Source organism: Argentina silus (assembly GCF_951799395.1).
Source record: "Argentina silus genome assembly, chromosome: 10".
Lineage (NCBI taxonomy): Eukaryota > Metazoa > Chordata > Actinopteri > Argentiniformes > Argentinidae > Argentina > Argentina silus.
Genome location: NC_139664.1, coordinates 20,210,175 through 20,235,835, shown reverse-complemented (window position 1 = coordinate 20,235,835; position 25,661 = coordinate 20,210,175). Strand labels below are relative to the sequence as shown.

Below are 25,661 nucleotides of genomic sequence, written 5' to 3'. Positions count from 1 at the left end.
TTAAATAAATTTGACCGCCACGACACCTTGGAGCTGACAAATTATTGTGAATCCAGCTCAGTATGACATGGAAGTGCGCAATCGCCACCAGTTGGTAGCCAGTGAAGGCCATAGGTGTGAAAGGAGTTTGTCCCCACCAAGGATGATGACACTGGCTTAAATAACCTTTGTGAGAACATTTGGAATCCTCTTTATCCATAGAAGCATAGCTATAAGACTGGCAAAAAAACGTATCAAAACAATTTGTCATCAAATTGCATAGTGACTTCATACGTACACGTTTTTGTCTGTTTTCTGTCCTCCCTTAGTCACTCCCGTAATAATAAAGAATGTGTGTATTCCTGTCCCAAGGCCAAGAATAGACTCTTGTTCCATTGCTAGCTCTAATTCTTCAACCAAAATAAAACAAACTTTGTAAATCATGAACAATCAAATAGTTCAAATGTTTAATTCCCCCTGGCTACCAGAGTCCAACTCTGCCCTTGATGTCAATGGCCTCTTGGCTCATTTGGGTAATTTTAGAGTTGCATCACTTTGGGAACAACATGCATTTGAAAGACACAAATACAAGCCCCTTTAAATGGTGGTCATTTTTGCCCCTTTACAACCAAGGCTCTGCTTCGTGTCGTAAAAGCCCTGCTTAAAGGCAACATCTTCATCATGTGTGTCCTGTACACCGTCTCCCTCCTCGTTGCTCTTCTGTCTGTGAGCTCTGCGGCCCCAGCGCAGGATGATTGCAGTCATCTGGTGAAACGTCTAGCTCCTGAGGACCGTCATAAGGTGACTGTATTTACCTGATTCTGCTAAACATAGAGTGGTGTTTGGGGGTTTGTGTTCCATTTTGAACTGAAGCTGAAATTCCTCATTGCAAATAGTAGATAATATTTCAATCTGTGAATGAATTTATATGCTATATATATTTCAAAGACCCCTTTGCCTTTGTAATTAGAAGAGAAAGAATGAGAATGCTACCTCAGAAGACAAAGCTGTCACACAAAGCTGTAACTGAAAGGTATGAGTGTCTACAACAGACCCATTTTTCCCTTAGATCTTCGGTAAGTGGATACTCATCGAGGGTTTTGTAGATCATGAGCTATTTGGATTCATTCTAAGAAAGACAAACAGCTCCTGGATGGAAATTCTGCCCACTTTACACACTGAGACTGTCCTTCTCAACCAGGGAAACTTGATGTAAGTCATGAGAATAGTATCTCGTCTTCTTCTGCTTGACCAAAAGTGGGTAACACACATATTATGCATTTTAAATCACTCTTGGCATGTATGATGCCTTACAATGTCTTCATATACAGTACATACGTTATGTTATATATGTTATGTCTGTCTATAATTTAAAAAACAATTACGCTGACACAGAACGGCTGATAATAGCTCAGGATCATTATGAGATGACATGAGACATATTGTACATGTTTATAACTTGTCTTATTATGCACTATGCAGCATTGTAACTCTAAGCTCTACTGTAATGAAAGTGTTACCGAAAATGTTATTTGAGTTTATCTACAGAAACTGTCATATCTCAACTTCCAGTGATGGAAAATGTCTCAGCTCCTCCATCAATATGACTTACAACAATATGACCTTTCAAATCACAGGTAAGTCAAATACTGCTTTGCCTACATTCTAGGGCACCATCTTTTATGCAATTATATTCTATAATTATATTTCACGTTGAGGTATTCTAGGTGTGACCATGTGTTTTGTCTCCCAGAAGAGAATGCGACTTCCACGGGACACGCGCACATCTGCCCAGACTGTCTCATCATGCACTTCAACAGCACCATCAGTAGCATCAGTGGAGTGTCTATCCGCTCTCTCTGTATCTTTGGGAAGAACAGGACACTGCCAGAATCTGAACTGGAGCTGTTCCGGAAGCAGGCAGAATGCCTTCAGTATCCTCAGTCTTCACACTATTCCTACGATGGAGTGACAGAGTTTTGTGGTGAGAAAAAGGAGACACCACACACAGCGTAGGAGTCAATACATTTAATTCACAATGATATGAGATGTGCTGTTGCTTGAATAAAATTTGATGTGATGTGAAAATATATATACAGTGCCCAGTGTAAGTAATGAGACAGTGAAGCATTTTTTCTTCTTTTGGCTCTATACTCCAAAGGTTTGGATTTGAAATCAAACAATTACTATGGGGTTAAAGTGGGACGGATTCATATAATGTCTAAATTAAGCATGTTTAGTAATTGCTTGACAATCCTGCATGCAATAACTCCCTGAAGTCTGCAACCCATTGACCCCACCAGACACTGGGTATCTTCTCTGGTGATCCTCTGTCAGGTCTCTACTGCAGTCATCTTCAGTTGTTGTTGACAAGTTATTAACTTTCCTCTTGCAATCATTCTGATACACACATACAGTGCCCTGCCTAAGTAATGGGACAATGAAGCATTTTTTAAATCAAACAAACACTTTGAGGTTAAAGTAGAGATTCTCAGCTTTTATCTGCTGGTATTTGTGTTCCGTCACATCATTTGTGCAGGCATAAGAGAGCTGTCAATGTCTAGTATTGATTCAAGGCTTTGCTGTTGCCTTTGGAGTCTGCTAATGATGTTTGTCAACATGAGGACCAAATAGGTGTCAATGAAAGTCGAAGAAGCTGAAAAATCTGGAAAAAACTATCTGAAATGTTGGTTTCTGTCAGGTTGAGCCACTTTCGGCATGAAACCCAGTGGATTGTGAAGTAAGGCCCTGACTAAGGGTAGTGTCAACCGTGGATGGTGCACTGTTGTTTTCAGCTACACTGTCACGTTACCATAGCCACATTTTCCAGTTCACTGACTATCTCACTCTCATGGTTTAAATAGGCTACGTCATGCGACATAGAAACTGATGACTCAGTCAGGTAGAAGCCAAATGTCCACAGGCTTTCAAAATTGGAAACGCATAGTAAAATAGTATCAAGATTGTTCTTGTGTTTCCATGTTTTTTATTGAACATCATACAATTCACACAACTATTAAAACATCTAAGGGGATGGTTGTCAGGTTGAACACAAATGTCATTCTTCTCACAACATTATAAAAGAACATTAAAAACCCTTCAAAAAGCACAACTAAATGTTTGACCTATCACATCATCAAAAGGGAATTGAAATGCTCCCGACAGCTTAATGTGAAATCCTTCAGAATCGTCAATGACATGTTAAACACATACATTACGAGCTACATACATTGATGAATAATGTGTAAACAATACATAAACAGTTATAAATTGTCATGCCAGCTACAGTTTACCATGTCACTGCATTTGCGTTGTCAAGCTATAGTTGTTGGAGTCTTCTTGTTTAAGAAGCATTATTGTATAGGATTAATGCTCTTACACTGAGCAGAATCCTGGAGAATGTTTTTGGGGCTGTTGTCTTCTCATCATTCTCATCCACCACTCATCACCACTCATCACTGACCATATAGGTCTATATAGAATAATAATAACATCACACATAATGAAATTATCGGTCCCACCTTTAACAAAATTAAACTCTTAAGGCCTTATGAATCCTTCAGAAATACTTTTTAAGGCCCACAGATCATATAAAGGGTTGCAAAAAGTCACTTTTAAAGGGATGACATAATCTATCAACTTTAAGCGGAAACCAACAACCATACCTTGTAGTTCCTATGAAAGGTAGCCTTGTTGCTGACCGTGACCTTCAAGCAGTGTAACTTTTGAGTTACTTTCTGTGTTTTGAAATGGCAATATCTAAGAAACGTAGCTAGATAACATTGCTATGTAAGAAAGTCTATGACCTTTCATAGAACATGCAGTAGAGAAGAAAAATATATACAAAAAAGTGGTAAACATTAGCCAATTGCCAATCGAGTCATACAGTATGAGGGCACTAGAATATTCTCGCAAATCTCCAATTGACCTTAATCAGTGGGTTATTTACAGAAACGTCTGATTGAAACACTCACACCTCAAATTAGGATTTGTCACCTTGTCGGCTACGGAAAGGCATAAGAGTAAAATTGAGCTTACTGTAGTTATAAAAATACATTCCAGTAAACTTGTTAAATGGAACGTTTACCATTCAGATACAACTTTTACATAATTGTATCATTGGGATCACTCAAAAAGGCACAGACTGAAAAACATGTTAGGGAAAAATCGTTACATGCTACATGTTCATTGTATTAATTGCTAGTGAACAGAGTATACTGCATTTCACTTGTTTCAGTACAGTTCGGCACAATTGTCAGAATTCCATCAATATTTTTCAAAGATGAGTTCATGACCATTGTGACTAGATCCATGGAAAAAATCAATTAAACTATTCACTCGCTAGAATGTTTGGCTTCTCTCTACTCTACCACAACAATTCTGTGTGTCATTTCTCTCACCGTTTCCACAAAATTCGAACAGTACAAAATTGAATAAAAACTAGAGGGAAAAGTATGAAGATTAGAGAAAGAAAAAAATCTATATTGAGTCCAACAAATTGAACCTGGCACACAGTCATATCAATAATATCCATATCCATTGTTGATAAGCAATCAAACCAAACAAAATGGACATTTGCCAAAACATAGAGGGGATCACACAAACTGTGACTATATTTTGTCAGCTACAAAGCTCAGTGAATTGTTGCTTGGTGCATTGCTCACAAGAGGCCTCTCAGCTCTGGTCGGGCGGGTCATTATAATTATAATAAATGTTATTTATGAAGGGCTTTTTATTTGAACAATCGCAAAGCACATACAGTTGAGTGCATTAAAAACACAAAAACAAAGAAGACTACAGGAAGGCCTGTCTAAAAAGATTAAAGATTAGTTTTTGCCCTGATTTTAAGGAGGAGAGTGTCTGGGCTGTCTTGAGGCCCTCCAGAAGCTCATTCCAGAGGCGAGGGGTGGTCGAGCAGAAGGCGTGGTCCCCCATTGATCACAGCTTAGTCCTGGGCAACAATTATGTCAGCTTGCTGTGGAGGTCGGGGACGACTCAAGGACAGTCGTGTAGGTCAGGGCAGCCGCCCCCTCCACTGGAAAACAATAGCTTGTCTGGTGCAATACTGGTCTTGACGTTATATTGTGAGAGACCTTTGATGGTGGGATAGAAAGGCCCGGTGAATCTGTGTTGTGTGCCAGTGCTCCCTGGAGGTCACTTTCAGGAATTGCTGCTCAGTCTGCGACGGAGGAGAGAAGCAGGTTTGATCTCTGTGTCCTCCTGGTCGCTCTCACACTTCCTCTGACAAATGGAGAAGATGTAGAGGTCAGACACATGCGCGCGCACGCACACACACACACACACACACACACACACACACACACACACACACACATACACACATAGGAAGACACAGACTTATATAGATTTCATATCAGCATTATTATTATGCCAGTCTCTCTCTCTCTCTCTCTCTCTCACCAGTTCCTGATCCTCTTTGTCTCTTGTTTTACACAGCAACTGTAGGCGACACAGCCGGTTACATGCCCAGACCATGTTATAGGACATCTATAGAAGGAGAGAGAGCGAGAGAGAGAGAGAGAGAGAGAGAGAGAGAGAGAGAGAAGAGTTTTGATGTGCGGAGCTGCATTATCACAACAAGACCAGCAGGTGTCACAATTACACCAATACTGCAGGACCACACAAGAGGAAAAGGCTTCAACTGTGTGGCCTGACTCTGTCCTCAAGGTCTTGGAGAAGGTTGCAGTCATGCAGCAACAATGTGCTGCATTGTGCATTGCTCAGTTAGTGTGCATTAAAGGGATATTACACCCCAAAATAAAAAATAGTTAGTTTGGACTATTGGGATGCACCCTTAGAAAGTGTCACCTTCCATTTCCTTCTGGCGTTGAACTTCTTGAAGTTCTTCATGTTAATGGATGAGCGGCTTCTGTTGGCTGCCTGTTTGCGGGTCAGGGGCTAAATCACAAGGGAATATCATATTATTTAATATGTAGAATAATATGATGCAGCCATTTTGCAGAGACTATACAGAGAGTAAACACATGGCCCATACTTAGTCTCTTCATCATGTTCAAACTAATTCTAACTCTATTCTCTCACCTTGATCCAAGGGTGCAGTAGACATTCCTCTGCTGTCATTCTCTCTCTGTTTGCGGAGATAATCACAGAATTTGCCATCATCAAGACTTACAGTTAGATGTAGCCTATTGTAGCCTATTGTAGTACTATACAGAAGTCTACTGAAATTAATCAACAAATGCATTGTAATCATATAAATTAAATAAAAATATGAGTGATAAATTATTTGATTACATTGGGTCTTTAACCAGCAGCTTTTCAATAAAGTCTTTGGCCATGACACTGGTCTGGCTGAAATAGTTCTCTTCAAACTCGTAGATCATCCCCACGATGTTCAGTAGTGTCTCCTCATCATTATCTCCTTGGAAAGGGGACATACCACTCAACCTGTAAAATAGGGGGGTGTTAGGGAGACGTTAGGGAACTAGGTAGTAGCTAACAGTGCATGCACGGTGAAGTTCAACCTGTCAGCTTATCTTTGGATACTCACAATATGTAGGTTATGACGCCAATACTCCTGTAGAGACAAGGGATACAAAGAGAAATGAAAGACTGTATTCAAAACAAGAAGAACTACATGTAGCCTACAACAACTATGACTACTGCATAGTTAATCCAGGAGTGCAATCTCTCTTTGTCTTATGAACAACTTTGAAGAACGTTTTATACAAATGAAAATGAATATTGTTTAATTTGTCCGTTTTTACAACAGCATAATGCACCTATATGCTCATAGTAACATGTAAAATGGTTTACCACATGTCAGCAGCCACACTCAGAGGTTCATAGTTGATCACCTCAGGGGCTGGGAGGGAGAGAGGATGGGGGGAGGAGTGAAATAGCAGAAATGTCATTATTCATTGCACATTTACACTTCATTCAATTATCTGTGCACTGAAAAACATAGTTTTAAAAGCTCACATTCGGACACACACTTAAAACGTGTTGTTGACTCGTCCCTCTCTTGTATTTGTTCGTTTTAGTACACAGAACCTTAGTTTCCCAAATCTGTGCAAATCTGATGATAATGGACCATTAAAAGTCAAATTGAAACTAATATAGCCTAACACATATAATCATTCTCAGGACCCAATACAGAACAATACTGTAATAATGGCGATAATGGATAGGGCAGGATCAAGAACCGAGAGATGAAGAGAAATTAAAACAATTTACTCCGCAACATGAGTGTCGGTCATGCAGTTAAACGAGGCCTAAAGTCACCCTCACTGTGTACAGTTTGTAATGCTTGGAAAAAGCATTGGTTCTGTAAGGCACTGACAGTGTCTGTAGGTTACAGTAGAGCTGCCAGGGAGGGACATGATACCACAGCTTACAGCTTTCCCCTCTCTAATGTTGTGGCTTGGTCGGTGACCACATTTTCCTGGGAGAAATTAACGTTTTGAAGAAGCCTCCACGATGCCAAATAACGCACCCCAGCCTGTGGAGACAGTCACGTGGCCATATGAACACAGAACAAATAGTAATGTAAAATAACCTAGAATTGCATCAAATGCGTTTCTAAAAGACCAGACTGTCAGACTGTCAGGTCCCTCTCCTGGACCCTCCACTATAATATTATTCCCCTGTGGTTGAGCCCCGTATGTGTACCATTTCTAGAAACACGCATGGAGAGATTACTTATCCACAAAAAAATGTTTCAAGTCCTGGACAAATGTTTTTGAAATACATTTGTAAAAGGCAGGAGAGGAGAACTCACAAAAAACGAATATTTTTCAATTCCTGGACAAATGTTATTGTTGTCATATCAACTGTGTAGAATTGGTAGGTGCTTAAAAATGTTGTCTGTTACAACATTTGTAATGTTTTGTAAGAATGTGGTTACAAAGAGTGAAAAGAACTGACAAAATTCTATATTTATATTAGAGTGTGAGAGGAAATGAAAGAGTGTTAAGAGAGAAACATGTGTGAATCCTGGTCAGTGAATACAGAGAGAAACATGTGTGAATCCTGGTCAGTGAATACAGAGAGAAACATGTGAATCCTGGTCAGTGAATACAGAGAGAAACATGTGTGAATCCTGGTCAGTGAATACAGAGAGAAACATGTGAATCCTGGTCAGTGAATACAGAGAGAAACATGTGTGAATCCTGGTCAGTGAATACAGAGAGAAACATGTGTGAATCCTGGTCAGTGAATACAGAGAGAAACGTGTGTGAATCCTGGTCAGTGAATACAGAGAGAAACGTGTGTGAATCCTGGTCAGTGAATACAGAGAGAAACGTGTGTGAATCCTGGTCAGTGAATACAGAGAGAAACGTGTGTGAATCCTGGTCAGTGAATACAGAGAGAAACGTGTGTGAATCCTGGTCAGTGAATACAGAGAGAAACATGTGTGAATCCTGGTCAGTGAATACAGAGAGAAGCGTGAATGACTTCATTCTGTTGGAACTGCCACAGATACAGCAGCTCATTGTATTTGAGTATCACTGTAAGATGCACACACATGTCTATTGCACAATAGTGCATACCGAGACGGATAGTCAAACAGACAAATAGATAGACAGATATGGGTTCATTCTACTGCAGTATTTCTACAGTATTTCTGTGACTCAATCGTAACAGGTTCCCCCCTGCATTTCCTGCTGGGCCTGTGGAAACTTCTCACCTAACCAGAAGCCTTCTCTCACTACCCCCTGATGCCCCACCACAAGCTCTGATGTCACATCCTGTCCACAACCCCCACCACTACCCGTTTGTTGTCTCCTTGACAACCTTCACAAAGTTCAGGCCACATAAAAACGGACAGATATGATGGGGGAGATTGCTTAAACAAGTGTAACTATTGTTCTTTGACATGCTTTTGTGGCACCAAATCCTCTCATCCGGTTAACATGGTGGTATGTCGATTTCGGCCAATATTCTGAGAGACCTTTTGTTACTGCAACTGCCATGGAACTTTCAGGACTCCTAAATAAAAACAACAGGAGACCTGCAGAACACATTCCTAGAATGATTACACAACAATGCATTCTCTTGGCTGCCAGTTCTACCCCACTAAAGCCACTCTCAACCAATTAACCAACCAACGATACCACTCTCAACCAAACAACCCTCTACCCACTCCACTAAATTACCCCAGGCGTATCCCATCAATCCACACACAATACCCCAGAATGACAAAGCAAAAACACGTTTTTTTAAATTTCAGTAAATGTATTAAAATTGAAATACAGAAATGCCTTATGTACATACGTATTCAGACCCTTTGCTATGACACTCTTAAAATCATCTAAAATGCCAAAATGTCATCAACAAATCACTCAGTAAGTTTAATTGAGTCCATCTTAATGCAAGGATAATAGTTTATCTTTTGATCCTGACAAACTCCCCAGTCCCTGCCAGTGACAAACATACCCATAACTTGATGCAGCCACCACTATTCTTCACACGAGAGATGTGTGGAAACTGCATTGCATGTGCTGGATTTGCACCAAACTTAATGCTTTGTAGTTAAAGCAAATAAACACATTTCCAGCTACTTTCTTTGCTGTATCATTTGAATTTATTGTTGCAAACACAATTATGGATATGAGATTAGGGTTAGAGATTATATGAGATTATTTTCCATTAAGGGATTATTTTTGGCCACTTGGTGATAGACCAATTTTGTAGAATGACTGAGATGATGATGTTGTCAACTGTGCTTTTCCTCTCCACCATTCAACTTTGTAGATTTTTGTAAGTCTCCCCAGGCTACAGGGTTGCATTCCTGAGCAGTTTTGTTCCTCTCCATTTGTTCAGTTTGTAATGACAACCTGATCCACACAGTGTGTAATTGATTCCCATGTAAATCAGAGACAATATAAAAACAAAGATATTAATTCCAAAATTACATGAACTATTATCCTTGCATTAAGATGTACTCAACTCAACTTATTGAGTGATTAGTTGATGACATTTTGGCATTTTAGCTAATTTTAAAACTGTCATAGCAAAGGGTCTGAATACTTATGTACATGAGGTATTACTGTATTTAAATTTCAATATTAATACATTTACTGAAATTTCTAAAAACCTGTTTTCACTTTGTCATTCTGGGGTATTGTGTGTGGATTGACAGCAAATTATTTTAATTTAATCCATTTTAAATTGAGTCTATAACACTTGAATGTGTGAATAGTAGCTTTTACTTTGTATTATATTGTATCATATTGTATTGTATATTATTGTCATCAATGTGTAACTTTGCTGCCTTCTTGGCCAGGTCTCCCTTGTAAAATACATTTTATCTCAATGGGTTTTTTATCCTGGTTAAATAAAGGTTAAATAAAGAGTCTATAACACAATAAAATGTGGAAAAAGTGAAGGGGTCTGAATAATTTCCAAAGGCACTGTATACATCCTCTTTTTTCATCTATCCATTCATCCAACCAATCAACTAATCAACCTAACCAACCTATCTAATTTTCTTTCAACTACCCAGAAAATCTTCATCAACCCTGATAAAAGCTTTCTGATACCTATTAAACTTTTTAAACTATTAAGCATTTTGTAACTCCAAAAACTCAGATCTGGTTAACCAAGCAACTCTACCACTCTACCAACACTCTCTACCCACTCCACTGAAGTACCCCTGGCTCATCCTATCTACCTATCTATCTATCTATCTATCTATCTATCTATCTATCTATCTATCTATCTATCTATCTATCTATCTATCTATCTGTCTATCTGTCTATCTATCTATCTATCTATCTATCTATCTATCTATCTAACATTCTATCCATCCAACCAACCGACCAAACCATCTCTAACTTTATCTGCTACCATAATAAGACTATCTCACTTTCATTCAACTACCCAGCAAATCTATCTATTGAAACATCTTTAAACATTTTCTACTACCAAAATAAGGCTTTGCAAGCCCACAAAGTTTCTTCTGGAAATTCTTTTTCTAGTTATCATTATTCCAATTCTTCAGATTTTTCAGTATGCTACAGCTTTTTAGCTATCAAGCTTTAAAATGTGCAGAGAGGTCTAACTTCAGTTGCTTAAATTTTTTTTATTTTTTATATTTTTCAAACTCATACTTTTTACACTATTCAGCTTTTTGTAACTCAAAAACTCGTACTGTATCTTTTAACATGGTGGAATGTTGATTTAGGCCAACATTGAGCCCCATTGTTATTTTGTGCGGACTACAGATGATTACATACTATAAACAGAAATCTGACAGCTTATGTAATAATTCTGCGCTACCTGATGAGCTTAATAACTTCTATGCTTGGTTTGACGGCAACAACACTGAGCCCCCCATCAAGGCTCTCGCTCCTCGCGAGGACAGTGTGTTACCAATCAACACAGCTGACATGAGGAAGGCTTTTAAGTGCATCAACACCCGCAAAATTGCCAGACCAGGCAACATCCCAGGCCGTGTCCTCAGAGCATTAGCTGTCAGATGTCTTCACGGATATATTCAATGTATCCCTGTCCCAATCTGTAATCTCCAACTGTTTCAAGGCAACCACTATCATCCCAGTCCCCAAGAAGAACAAGGTAACCTGCCTCAATGACTACCGCCCCATTGCATTCACCACAATCATCACAAAGTGCTTCAAGAAGCTAGTTTAGTCTCACATCAACTCATCATTACCTGCCACTCTGGACCATCTTCAGTTTGCATACCGCCCCAGTAGATCCACAGATGACGCCATCGCCTATGCCCTGCACACTGCCCTATTCCACCTGGACAAGAGGGACACCTACGTGACAATGCTGTTCATTGACTGCAGCTCAGCATTCAACATCATTGTCCCCTCCAAGCTCGTCACTAAGCTCAGGGACCTGGGTCTCAAAACCTCCCTATGTAATTGGATCCTGGACTCCTCTGATGGGTAGACCCCAGGTGGTGAAGGTAGGCAGCATCACCTCAATCACTCTGACTCTCAACACAGGAGCCCCCCAGGACTGTGTGCTCAGCCCCCTACTGTATTCCCAGTTTACCCACGACTGTGTGGCCATGCACAGCTTCAACTCCATCATAAAGTTTGCTGATGACAGCACTGTGGTTGGCTTCATCACTAAAAACTATGAGTCAGCCGACAGGGATGAGGTAAGAGTCCTGGCGGGCTGGTACCAGGACAACAACCTCTCTCTGAACATCAGTAAAACTAAGGAGCTGATTGTGGACTTCAGGAGGAAGAAGGGGGACCATGCCCCCATCCACATCAGCGGGACTGCAGTGGAGAGAGCCACAGCTTCAGGTTCCTTGGTGTCTACATCACCGAGGACTTAACATGGTCACACCACACCCACTCTGTGATCAAGACGGTGCGCCAGTGCCTGTTTTTCCTCAGGCAGGTGGCTATTTGGTATGGACCCCCAGATCCCTACAAACTTCAACAGATGCACCACAGAGAGTGTCCTGACTGGCTGTATCACTGCCAGCATCCAGACCCGGTCCAACATGCTCCGGAACAGTTTCTACTCACAGGCCATAAGACTGCTCAATTATAAAAACAACAGGAGACCTGCAGAACACATTCTTAGAATGATTACACAACAATGCATTCTCTTGGCTACCAGTTCTACCCCACTAAAACCACTCTCAACCACTCAACCAACCAACTCTCTACCGACTCCACTCTACTCTATCTATCTATCTATCTATCTATCTATCTATCTATCTATGACCTTCTAACATACTATCTGTCTAACCTTCTATCTTTCTAACCTTATATCTATCTAACCTTTTAACTACCTAGCATCATTCTTTCTTCATTTTACCAGTTACTACTGCTTCACTCAGTATAACCCATACTGATTAACCTCTTAATTGTTTTGATCTTTCTATACCTCCCCTCTCTCTATCTATCCATCCTCTCTTTCATCTAGCCATTCATCTATCCAATCAACCAACCTAACCAACCGATCTATCTCACTTTCTTTCAACTACCCCAAAAATCTTCATCAACCCTGACAAACCCATTAAACCTTGAAAACGATTAAGCTTTATGTAACTCCAAAAACTCTCACCCGGTTAACCAACCAACACTACCATTCTCAACCACTCGAACACTCTGCCCACTCCACTGAAGTACCCCTGGCTCATCCTATAGATCTAACATTCTATCCATCCAACCAATGAACCAAACCATCTCTAACTTTATCCACTACCATAACTATCTCACTTTCTTTCAACTACCCAGCAAATTGATCTATCTATCAAAACATCTTTAAACCTTGTCCACTACCAAAATAAGACTTTGCAAGCCTTCAAAGTTTCTTCTGGAACTTCTTTTGCTAGTTTAAATACTATGGTTGAAGCCGGGTATAAAAGCAGAAATAGAATAGACAGATTCTTTCTTTCTCTTTGTGTCTGGTCAGAGGTCCCAGGTGTGTGTTGTGAGTACAGTAATAGATTATGTGGTCTGTCTTTGTTTCTCTCTCTCTCTCTCTCTCTCTCTCTCTCTCTCTCTCTCTCTCTCATTTACCATGAGGGTTCAATGTAACATTTCTCTATGATGTATTTGTCCTGTAATAATTGTATAAGTTTACAGTTAAAAGCCTCATTTGATTCATTCTAACGTGACCATTCTTGCCCTAATCAGCACAAACTCAACAATTCTTCGCACATAGTGTTAATTAAATTACTTGGAGTCAGATTATTAGTATTAAGATATGCTTTGCTATTAACAATACATAGCCAAATTTCCTTTTCAACCCTCCTTATTGTAATTGCCATCCTATATGGCCCTACAGACGGACAGAAAGAAAGACACCCAAGCCAGTAGACACATCAAATATACACGCTTGCACTCCTCAATCACACATACTGCACACAATTAAATGTTCTAAAACCACTGCAAACACCCATATCAGACACAGACTTATAATTGTTCATGTGACCATTGTGAGAATGTGGGTTGTTCCACTTACCGATGTACTGCGGGGTACCACAGAGACTTCTGTACTCATCCCCCTGTGTGAAGCGGTGGGCCAGCCCAAAATCAATTATCTTGATGTGAGGGTGCGGCACTGTCTTATCAGCCAGCATGATATTCTCTGGCTGAACAGAGAGGAGAAACACTTGTTACTTACGTGAAGCATTCAACAATGTAAAACATCAAGGTGTCAGAAGAGTGTCCGAAGTTTAATGAATATGTAGTGGAGGTGGTTCAGTGAACCACAGTAGCATGATAATAACTGACCTTGCCTGAGATCTGAAGACTTGCATTAGCTCCCAGAACTAATACCTGGGCTTTAGCTCCACGGGCTAACACAGTCTAATGGTGCACGGAAGACCAAGACCATATTTGAACCTAGTTGGTCACACCAGCTAGAAGACCATGGTTTGAACCTAGTCAGTCACACCAGCTAGGAGGAACCACCTTCCCATTTGTCTATAATACCTCTCATTCAATTTGTCTATAATACCTCTCATTCAATTTGTCTATAATACCTCTACACCCATTCAATCTGCGTCCCAATAGTCCTTTCTCTATTTCTCGCATCTTCTCTCTTCGCTCCCTTCTCAAAAGGATTGGATCATAATATAACTGCCATGAGGGATGAGAGGGTACGAGCAGATGGGGTGAAGGTATCCACTGTAAAATACGTTTATTTCTTTTTATTATTATTATCTTTATTTATTCTTTTCTGCAGTTACTACAATATATCCTCATAATTGTTTTCATTTTTCATTATTATTTTTCCTTTCATCATCTCTACCTCTTATTCCTTTCGTTGTTTCTGTAGGAATCTGTTAATTTTGTTTGGTCACAGAAAAATATATATCTAAGGGGAGAGGCCTTGGATCTTCTCCTCCAATGCATTTTGTGAAGGAAGCGAGAACAGAGGATGCGAGGACAGAGGAGAGACTATTGGGATGGACCCCCTGTGTGTCTCCTCTCACCTTGAGGTCAAAGTGGGCGATGTGTTTGCTGTGCATGAAGCCCACTCCCTTCAGGATCTGCTTGAGGAACTCGATGGCCTCCTCCTCTGATAGGTTCTCTTTCGCTGCTATGAAGTCAAACAGCTCCCCTCCACTGATACTGGAGCATGGAGAAGAGGGGGGGGGGCATAGGGAGGGAAGGAGAGGGGAAAAAAGGATGGGAAGGTGAGTGTGAGAGAGAGAGAGAGAGAGAGAGAGAGAGAGAGAGAGAGAGAGAGAGAAAGAGGGAGAGAGAGAGAGGGGAGGGGAGGGGAGGGGAGGACAGATGTGATAGGGGAAGTGGATAGCACAATACTCTTTGCCTTCTTTTACATTGTAACTGTTGACTCCTTGTGCAAGTTTCCTGTTAGCATACCATTCTGTACTTTACTTCCTAAGTGCTGCTTACTGATTACAAGGACAGTCAATAGTTTTGTCTGTCTATAGAGGCCATTAACAGCTCAGACAAGTACTGAACCATGAAAGGTCCCTTCCCCCTCACTCACTCACTCACTCACTCACTCATACTCACACCACACACACACACACACACACACACACACACACACACACACACACACACACATACACACACACGTACACAGAAGCAGACACAGAAACAACCTCAATCGGCACACTTACTCTGATTACATTAGCATTTGTGAGTCTAAGCACGCGCGTGCGTGCGTGTGTGTGTGTGTGCACGTATGTGCGTGTGTGTGTGTTTATGTATGTCTCACACGCCATGTGTGGATCTCTGCATTGCTGCTATATTAATAGGAAGTGGGTGGGGCCATGGGGAGCCAGTGTCTGGCTATGGAATATCAGATTAGTGGTAGTAATGATAGTAGGATTAGACAGGGTGACTGTGAACCAACTGTTTCTCGTTGTCTTCCTATTAAACAGGATAGGAGTGGTGATCCACACAACTGTTTTCTATCACACCCACTGTGTGCTGAGGGGGCAGACACACAGACACACAACGAACACAAACACGCATAATACAAACAGGCACACACATGTGATGCACCATGATTGCACCTGCACATCATGAGCAATCATGTCTGACACCCATGCGATATACAACAGACCCCCACAAAACCAAACACACACACACACACACACACACACACACACACACACACACACACACACACACACACGTGGCAACAGAGGCAGACCCTGTCACTGTACCAAACACGTCATCCAGCTTTGTTCTGATCCCTCGTCTCACTTTCGCCCCATATCAATTTCCCTTCGAGACTAACATCACTTATGGAAGTTTCACCAGTCTATTTTCATCTCTTTCTTTCCTACAAAGTCTCTCTAAGTCCCTATGGTCTTTGCCCTTTTAATTTCTCATTCCCTACATTTTTCCTAACTATTTTTTCTTTTCTAATCTTCCCTAAGGGAGTAACCTTATTTGATCTTCGTTGGTAACAACAGACCAGGGTTCAAATAGTATTTCAAATCATTGGCAGACTGATGGACTGACTGACTGACAAAAAGAGCCATGGTGCCAGATGGACAGATGGACAGAGGAACCAGTAGACAGACAGATCCCATAATCAGACAGGCAGACAGAAAGGCAGACAGACAGGCTCCTGGACAGGCTCATAAAACGCAGTGGATACATAAATTGGGCTTTGTCGCCATAACATTGACATGTTGCAGCACTTGTAGTATCTCCACCTACCTCTACATGCTCCTTCTCTCCATCCCACTCCATGCCTCCTTCTCCATCCTTACATCACTCCCCACTTAACTCAGAGCTCCACGATGAGATGTGAATGAACACCTCACTCTTTCCACCCAACCCCACCCTCCTCCCCATCCTCCATCCACCATCTCACTCTCCATCCCCTCTTCTCCATCCCTCCATCCTTTACTCACAGCTCCACGATGAGCACCACCTCAGCGCGGCTCTCGAACACATCCCTTAGTGCCATGATGTTGACGTGCTGCAGCGCCTGCAGTATTTCCACCTCTCTCTCCACGCTCCTCCTCTCCATGCCCAGGCGGCTGCTGGCGCTCCTACGCAGCTTCAGGAACTTCCCGGCCCAGCGGACTCCCGAGGAGCACTCCCGCACCGCCCTCACCTGCCCAAAGTGACCACTAGGGGGAGGGAGAGGTGTGGGGAAGATGGTGTTAGGTTTCTTTGGTTTCTTTTTTTGGAATACTTTGAGGGTTTGATTGAGCCTGCCTGGAGTGCCAGATGGGCGGGGCTTGCACTTTTCAGACTATTCAGTTGGTTCCATTGTACCAAGCTCTATCGAGTTCAGTTAAGGAGAGAAAACAATATAGGATAGGAACCCAGGTGTGATGTTGGTACTGCTATGGGTCAAATGTACGTACAGTGTACGTACAGTGCCCTGCATAAGTAATGAGACAGTGAGGTATTTTTTCTTCTTTTGCATCTACACTCCAAAAGTTTGGCTTTGAAATCAAACAATTACAATGAGGTAGAGATGATCAGTTTTTATTTGATGGTATTTGTGTACATATTGGCTTCAGAAATTACAACACTTTTCTGCATAGTCCCCCTATTTCAGGGTACCCAAAAGTGATGGGATAATTGGCTTGACAGGTGTTTCTGGTTCGTCAGATGTGTTACGTCACATCATTTGTGCAGTCATAAGAGAGCTCTCAATGTCTAGTATTGATTTCAGGCTTTATGTTTGCCTTTGTCTGCTATTGGTGTCTATCAATATGAGGACCAAAGAGACGTGAATGAAAATTAAGGAAGCCTTTATGAGGCTGAAATTTCAGTAAAAAATCTATCAGAAACATAGCCAAAACCTTAAACGCAAACGTAAACTGGTAGGCTAAGGAAGACTTCTACAGTGGATGACCGAATAATGCGCACCATAATTAAGAAAAACCCCAAAACAATCCCACAGATCAGGAACACTCTACCAGAGGTATGAGTGAATTTGTCAGAGACTACCATCCCCAGAAGACTTCACGAGCAGAACTACAGAGGCGACACTGCAAGATGCAAACCACAAAAACGTATTATGGTTTGCTAAAGAATACATAAAAGCCTGCAGACTTATGGAAAAAGATGAGAGAAGTACATGAGAACATGTACCAGAATGATGGCAAGAGTAAAGTGTGGAGAAAAAACGAAACTGCCCAACAACTACAGCATACCTACCAAAACCTCATCTGTGAAATATGGTTGAGGGGGTGTTATGGCTTGGGCATATATGGCTTCCACTAGAACTGGGTAATTGTCTTCATTGATGACGTAACTGCTAATGGCAGCAGCAGGATGAAATGATGAAGTGTACAGAAACATCTCGTCAGCCCAAGTACAAGCAAATGCCTCCAAACTCATTGGATGGCGCTTCATCATACAGCAGGACCCAAAACATACAGCCATAGCAACTAGGGAGCCTTTCAGGGACAAAAAGTGAAAAGGTCTTGACTGGCAATGTCAATCTTGATTTAAATCCTATTGAACATGCATTTAATTTGCTGAAGAGGGGACTTAAGGCAAAATCTCCTCAAAACAAACAACAACTGAAGATGGCTGCAGTACAAGCCTGGCAGAGCTTCACCAGAGAGGATACCCAGCTTCTGGTGTGGTTAATGGGTTGCAGACTTCAGGCAGTTATTGGATGCAAAGGATTAAATAGGGTACTATGTCTAAAAAAGTGTTGTAATGGCTTCATGGTGGTAGCAACATCTACAGAACACCCCTTCAATAAAAGCTGAGAATCTCTACTTTAACCTCATAGTGATGGTTCGATTTTAAAACGTTTCGAGAGTCAAATGAAGAAAGAATGCTTCACTGTCCCATTACTTATGCAGGGCACTGTATGTATGAGACCCAGGTCTGATACTGTTACAGTTTGACTATAAGCATTTTACTGTGTATCAAGTTTCCATCGTTTTTGGGGGTTTTCACCGATTTTCACCGATTTTCACCCTACACTGCTTTATAGATTGTGAATTTTCCACATGGAAAAGTGTCTGCTGCCCCTTTAATTTGTGTAACTACAGCTCTATTTTGGGTGAGGACTGAGGGTTAGTCTAGAGCCAGAGTGGTGCAGGTCATAGCACCACATTGTGCCCCTGGGCTGACAGGGTCAGAATCCTGCCCCTGACCTGTTCCACCCTCTCTCTCCTCTCTTAATGTAACCCCACCTCTACAACTTTTACCTGTCTAAATAAAGAAACATATAATTGAAGGAGGGTGGATGTTCACTCTCCTTTAAAAAGAAAAAGAAAAAAGAGGAGTCTAGGACTGAGGACTATGAGTGCAGCTGCATCTCTTCTCATACTTCCAAGATTTGACATGTGTGTGGCCTAGCAGTGTAGCACATGTCTAAACATATACACTCGTCTCTGGAATTTACTTTAAGGGGGTGTTTTAAAAAAAAAAAGAAAACAATCTCCTAATAACACTTCAACACTTTTTGTGCCCCAGTGCATTTAAAGTTTCATATGATGTTCTATTTAAATCAATAGAAAAACCAACTCATTGTAGTACTCTTCAGGTCACCATGCCCGAATGTTCTCTCTCACCTGCCCAGTACTTCTCCAATCTCATAGTAGTCCTCCACATTCTGTAGTTTAAAAAGAGCCATGCTGATGCCCTTCTTCTTTCTCTTTCCCTCGTTGTTTTCCACGTCTACAGCATTCTATGGAAGTTAGAGGGATGACAGAACATACAGTATGTGTAAGGTTAACAGATGTAAATCATATGAAGGATAGCCAAGTCCAAAAGGCATACCTGCACGAATCAGACCATGGTATCCAGGATGATACACAGACCAATGTGCACGCAAGAGAGCCATAACATTACATTGAGGCATATACAATGTAAACTAAACTAAGGGAGAAGGCAGTGAGACTGTGTATAAATGTGTTATGCTAATGATGTGTGAAGAATCCTGGCATACCGTCATAGAAAATACTCTCCAATGGGCTTCTTTCAGACACAAACTGTAATTTGTGATGCCTTTTTTGGATATATTAATGTATTACACACCCATTGATTCTTGAAGAATAGTATTTTTAGAATTACTTATAGTTGTATTACTGGTTTACTCCATCATAACCTAAAATATGGGGCTGTTTCACTCCAAAGTTTACAAACAACAGGAAGATAAACACTGTAATATAGCTTTAAAATATGTTTAAAACTCCCATGTTGATGTCACAGACTTGTCAGTTCTTGCATCTTGAATTTCTCCAAACCCATCCCTCAGCTTTATGTGGCTGGGCTGGCATTTTGAAATAACGGATTTTCCCATTAATGGATACCATTGAAGAGAAGCATTTGAAAAGCAAGGTGAACATAAAACATGTAGTAACAGCTTAACTGACACACATAAAAACAGAAAAATGCATTCACACACAACTACTGGTACTACTACAAACACACATTCACATCATGTACTGTAAATAGACCGCTTGATTTGTATTACTTTCTTGAGTTAAACCATGCTTCCTACTTCCTTTTAAGTATCCGTTTGATGTATGTGTTTGTGTGTGTGTGTGTGTGTGTGTGTATGTGTGTGTGTGTGTGTGTGTGTGTGTGTGTGTGTGTGTGTGTGTGTGTGTTTGTGTGAGTGTGTTTGTGTGTGTGTGTTGATGTTAACTCCTGCACCAACACTGATAACTTGAACAAAAGCCAGTGTCCTGATCTGAACTTAGACATGGCAACAATGGCCTTGGATATTTATATAGCACACATCATTTGTTTGTGTGTGTGTGTGTGTGTGTGTGTGTGTGTGTGTGTGTGTGTGTGTGTGTGTGTGTGTGTGTTTTCATTGTTTATAACACAATTATAATCTGTAACAGCCTTAATGAAGTCACTGGAGACACTTTCTGAAATTTGAAGAAAAATTAGTTTGACCTCAATTACAGTAAGTTGGGACTGCACAAGTATTCCTGGCAACCGAGATCACAAACATGTAAGTTGTTTATTTTTAGCCAATTACGCAATTATAAGGCACGGATGCATGCGACTATGTCATGTGATTAAGTCTCATTTTGAAAATGAACATCCACAAACAAAGTTGTTCATTCATCATTGAAAATTCTGAGTGGATTGGAGTAGTAGAGCCCAATCCTTGTCTGCCCAAGGTTGGATTCGAACTGATGTTCCTTAAAACAATTTTAGAAGCTAGCATACTAACCATTACCATACCAAAACCATGGCATTGGTTGCGTAAGGGCAATACTACTTCAGGTCTAAGGATTCACATATCTTCTGAACTCTCCATGTAGCATTTATTTATTAAAGTCGCTCAATCAGATGCAGCTTTTTGAGGGAGGTTTGAGATGAAAGATACACCAGTGAAAGTTGATGGGTCATTCTCCTGCTGTTGCCATTGGGTTAGTTCTACTATACCACTTTTAAGGCTATGGGGAACTTTTGGTGCACATTGTACACCAATTGAAACAATGCCACACACTGGTAAACAACTAAATTAATTGGCACTGGAGATAATGAACATGAGGTTAAAAAGTGGTGAAGACCCATCTTCAATATTTGGGAAATTATTGGAACTCATTTTGGAGCTTGGATAAATGTGTGTTTACTGTTTTTATCATTTCAGTCCTATCAAAATTGACAGCTGTACTGAGGTAGGTGTCCAGTTGCAGGAAACCGCTTGGATCCCCATCTTCACATGTCCTCTTCCAGAGATTGGTCTTTTTCATGAATCCACACACTTCATACAAGTTAAGAACATGTGTGTCTTTACCTTGGAGAGAGAGATTCAGATCATTCAGCTTGTTGAGAATATCAGAGAGGTAGTATGCGTCCTAGAACAAGGCCACCAGGGGGTGTGGGTGCTCAGACAGAAAATCGCTCACTTCATCACGTAGCTCAAAAAGTCACTATATGAAGTTAATCACTTTTACTGCATCATTCAAAACATCATGTAACTCAGGACACATTTTCTTGCTGACCAGTGCTTCCCTATGAATAATACAGTGCATCCATTCTACGTCGAGGTTCACAAGCGCATGAGAGAGAGAAAATACTGGGTAGCTCGCTAGCAGCTAGCTAGCCATATCAACTATGGATCAATGCCTGAAATCATGTCATTCCAGCAGCAGCAGCTCTACGTGTACCCCTGGTTGGGAAACACTGGTTTATAGGGCGCTTAAGTTATGTTAATGTTAAAACAAAACCGTGGAATTATACACACAAGCACACACACGCACGCACGCACACACACACACACACACACACACACACACACACACACACACACACACACACACACACACACACATTCCCAGCTGATGTTGGAGAGAAAAAGCATTCCCTGAATCTGTAAATATTTGCACAGGCAGCATTAGCCCCCGTTTATCAGTAAACGCCCAAAGACCCTCTGTAAGCAACACACACACACACGCACGCACGCACGCACGCACGCACACACACACACACACACACACACACACACACACACACACATGGCCTTTGCTTTCTGCGAAACCACAACAGATGAACATTCTTCAGTGAAGAGTCACAAATAACACAGATAAAGAGTTCCTTATGTTCCTTATGTCCTATTAGAACTATGCATGTATGTATGTATATATGAATGAATGTACAGTGCCCTCCATAAATAATGGGTGAAGCATTTTTCATCAAAAGTATGGATTTGAGATCAAACCATTAATATGAGGTTAAAGTATAAATTCTCTATACATAGTCCCCCATTTCAGGCCATGAGGCTGAAATATCAGAAAGAAATCTAGCATAAACATAGCCAAAACCTTACACAGTTTCCAAAAACAGTTTGGAACATCATCAAAAAAAGAGAAAGCACTGGTGTGGCTGGTCGACCAAGGAAGACTTCTACAGTGGATGACTGAAGAATGCTCAACATAATTCTGAAAAAAACAAACAACAACTGTCCCACAGATCAGGAACACTCCCCAGAACACTCACCAGCCGAACTACAGAGGCTTTACTGCAAGACGCAAACCACTAGTTATCCTCACAAAGAATGGTCATTTTACAGCAGTATACTTACAACTTAAACGTACCTAAAAAAGCCTTGAGTGGTCTGGAAGAAGGTCTTGTGGACAGATGGGTTAGGGTTAGACAAATATTATCATGTAACAGAGTGATTACGAGAGGAAAGTTTGGAGAAAAAAGCATCACCAGAGAAGTAGTCTTGTGTAGCCATACCGACAAATCATGTTGTTGTCATACCTTTTTGGGAGATTTGGAGAATTTTAGATTAGCCGATCTGGCTTGGATTGAAGCGAGGCGTCACTCATTCCAAATAGGTTTCCACCCCTTTGTAGCTACTTTCTGCAAAGGATTTCCCCAGGCTTTTCAAACTACGAAAGCCTGGTCTCAACAAGGTTACCAGAGAAGATACCCAGCATCTGGTGGGGTCAATGGGTCGCAGACTTCAGGCAGCTATTGCATGCAAAGGATTGTCAACCAAATACTAAACATTAGTGCTTCATTTTGACATTATATTAATTACTTTTGGTGCCCTAAAAAGGGGGACTATGTAAAAAAAGGGTATGTAAAGAAATACTGTACCATCAAAGAAAAGCTGAGAATCTCTACTTTAACGGCATCGTAATTGTTTGATTTCAAATCCAAACTTTTGGAGTATAGAGCCAAAAGAAGGAAAAATGCTTCACTGTCCCATTATTTAAGGAGGGCACTGTATGTATATATGCATGTGCATACAGGTATGTATGTTTCTGTATGCATTTGTGCTCATCTGTATACTACATGCATGTAGGAACATAATGCCTGGGGGTAATCTCTCTGTATACTGTAAAACATGATTCCATAGCAGAATGACTGGATCAAATCAATTTGATCAATGTTTGTGTGTGTGTGTGTGTGTGTGTGTGTGTGTGTGTGTGTGTGTGTGTGTGTGTGTGTGTGATTGCATGTATGTCATACATTTCCCAGTGTGGACCACTTGACCACAGTAAGGCCAGTAAAGCCCCTGATCTAATGGCTCTAATGTCAAGGACAGATGGAAACACACGATAGCGATAGAGATTAGGACTCAGCTAGGGTGTCACCACAACTATGTACCACAAGACAAAGAGAGGAATAGAGAGGGAGAGAGAGAGAGAAAATGACATTGTGATGAATTAATGCAATTTTGATGGAGGGGGATATAACGTACATTAATTGGGAGAAGGGAGAAAGACAGGAAAAAGAGGGGCCACTGCATGCATGGGTATAGAAAAGGTGTAGGGAGAGAGGAAGAAATTATAAAAGAGGTTTGCTTGAAAGAGATGTTTCACAGTCTGACAAGTGGACACATGACTCATTGATTCTAAATTAAGCCAAATGAACCGATGTCAGCAGTAAATGACAGTGACTACATTTCTTGTACACTATTTGGCCATTCAGAATTAATTAATTCCTAACATTCCGGCCCTTTGTAGGTAACTGTTTAATACTGTTTCAACTGTTTATTAACTGTACTTATTTCCACTGAAACAATAAATCATCATCCCACTCTTGATCAGCGGACCTGAGTAAAGTCTGGGTCGACAGATGTGCTCTTGGAATTTACCGATAAGCATAACTTTCGAATGACATGCTTGTCCTTTATGAAATTATGCGCTCTTATGGAAAGTGTTATGTAACTATGTGAGCGCCTATCCGGTTGATGACGTGTTATGCAATTGTATTGTATGATTTTGGAAGCTACACCCATTAACGACGCATGTGCATTAGAAACGTGGTTATTCTGATTGGGCAATTAAGTGTTAACATGCCTAATATTAACTAATATTCTCAAACGGTTTATCAAGGGTATAACGGAAATATTGTAAAATAAATGTAATTCGGAACGGTCACTCTATTGTGATTGAAGTGCTTACATAAGGCATAATGATGTTTTATTCAGTTTATTCGTTTATTTAGACTATTAACGGAATATTGGTCTGCATGTAAACGCAGTCATTGACAGTGAAGTGTGGAGACCTCCATTCAAGCGCTGCGTCAAGTGACTGAAAAGTTGGTGACAAATCCCTGTGTAATAGTAAAAGTGGCATAAATGGTACAACAATAACAACATCAGAGTGCAGTCATTGGTATCGTTTGCATCCTACAGCAAACAACAGGCAGCGATGGGGAAACAGCTCGTTGTGACAGCGTCATAATTTCAACCACTTTCACTATTCAAAATTAGACTCCTTTTAGATCGCATTTCTTGACAACAAAAGTGAAAGCGTATCGCATTATGTTTACTCACCCAAATTAAGTCAACAAAAATTGGCACCTTGGTAGTCGAGTCACAACTGCAACCAACTGTGTTCCAAAAGCAAAAGCCCGTCTGATATCTTTACGAATCAATCCCTGAATGTTGTGTCCTTTGCCTCGTTCCCTGTTGGCTATGATTCTCTCATGACTACTAAGAAGAGAATGGGGGGAAGGAAGGTGTCGTGTTCTGGCTGCTACCGCGCGTCCCCTCTCCGGTTTGCGTGGTGGAGAGTTGTTGGGCAGGTTGGACTGCTCCCTTGATATCGATGCGCTTTCTTGAAGCGTAGAGGGGGCTAGAGCTCTGTGGGACATGTTAGATGCTTATTGTCTACACATAAACCTATGGTAGCCTATACTAAAAAGCGCATGTGTACTGTCAGGATGCACGAACAGGTAGGCGGGGGTCTACATTGATGGCATTATCCCCAGTGCTCTTGAACAACTATGATCACCCCTCATTCATAAACCTTGCCGTTTTATTGCACCAAATAAGGCTGCAGTGAGACAGAGGAAATT

The 25,661-nt window shown here is 40.9% G+C and overlaps 1 protein-coding gene across 2 annotated transcripts; it reads right to left on the bottom strand.

The window, feature by feature from the left end:
• Positions 1–2,954: 2,954 nt before the first annotated feature.
• Positions 2,955–25,306, bottom strand: LOC310810850 (death-associated protein kinase 2-like). Of its 2 annotated transcripts, XM_083678708.1 has the most exons (12): positions 25,138–25,306; positions 19,451–19,566; positions 16,811–17,032; positions 14,900–15,038; positions 13,924–14,053; positions 6,778–6,826; positions 6,512–6,538; positions 6,256–6,408; positions 6,043–6,088; positions 5,809–5,898; positions 5,401–5,487; positions 2,955–5,220 (listed from the first exon to the last, which is right to left on the bottom strand). In XM_083678708.1, the coding sequence occupies exons 2-12, from the start codon at positions 19,510–19,512 to the stop codon at positions 5,140–5,142; spliced, it is 1,086 nt and encodes a 361-aa protein (XP_083534834.1). In that variant the 5' UTR covers positions 19,513–19,566; positions 25,138–25,306; the 3' UTR covers positions 2,955–5,139. The 2 variants fall into 2 exon arrangements, with proteins under 2 accessions (XP_083534834.1, XP_083534835.1); XM_083678709.1 differs by lacking the exon at positions 19,451–19,566.
• Between the last annotated feature and the right edge of the window lie 355 nt (positions 25,307–25,661).

What these genes read in the sequence shown, in the direction of transcription:
- LOC310810850 (XM_083678708.1), bottom strand. Translation starts at nt 19,512, where the DNA reads ATGGCTCTTTTTAAACTACAGAATGTGGAGGACTACTATGAGATTGGA. An exon ending in CTGCTGGTTAAAGACCCAAT is followed by an intron (nt 6,089 to 6,255) that starts GTAATCAAATAA and finishes CTCCGCAAACAG; the next exon opens with AGAGAGAATGACAGCAGAGG. An exon ending in ACGCCAGAAGGAAATGGAAG is followed by an intron (nt 5,488 to 5,808) that starts GTGACACTTTCT and finishes CTCCTTCTATAG; the next exon opens with ATGTCCTATAACATGGTCTG.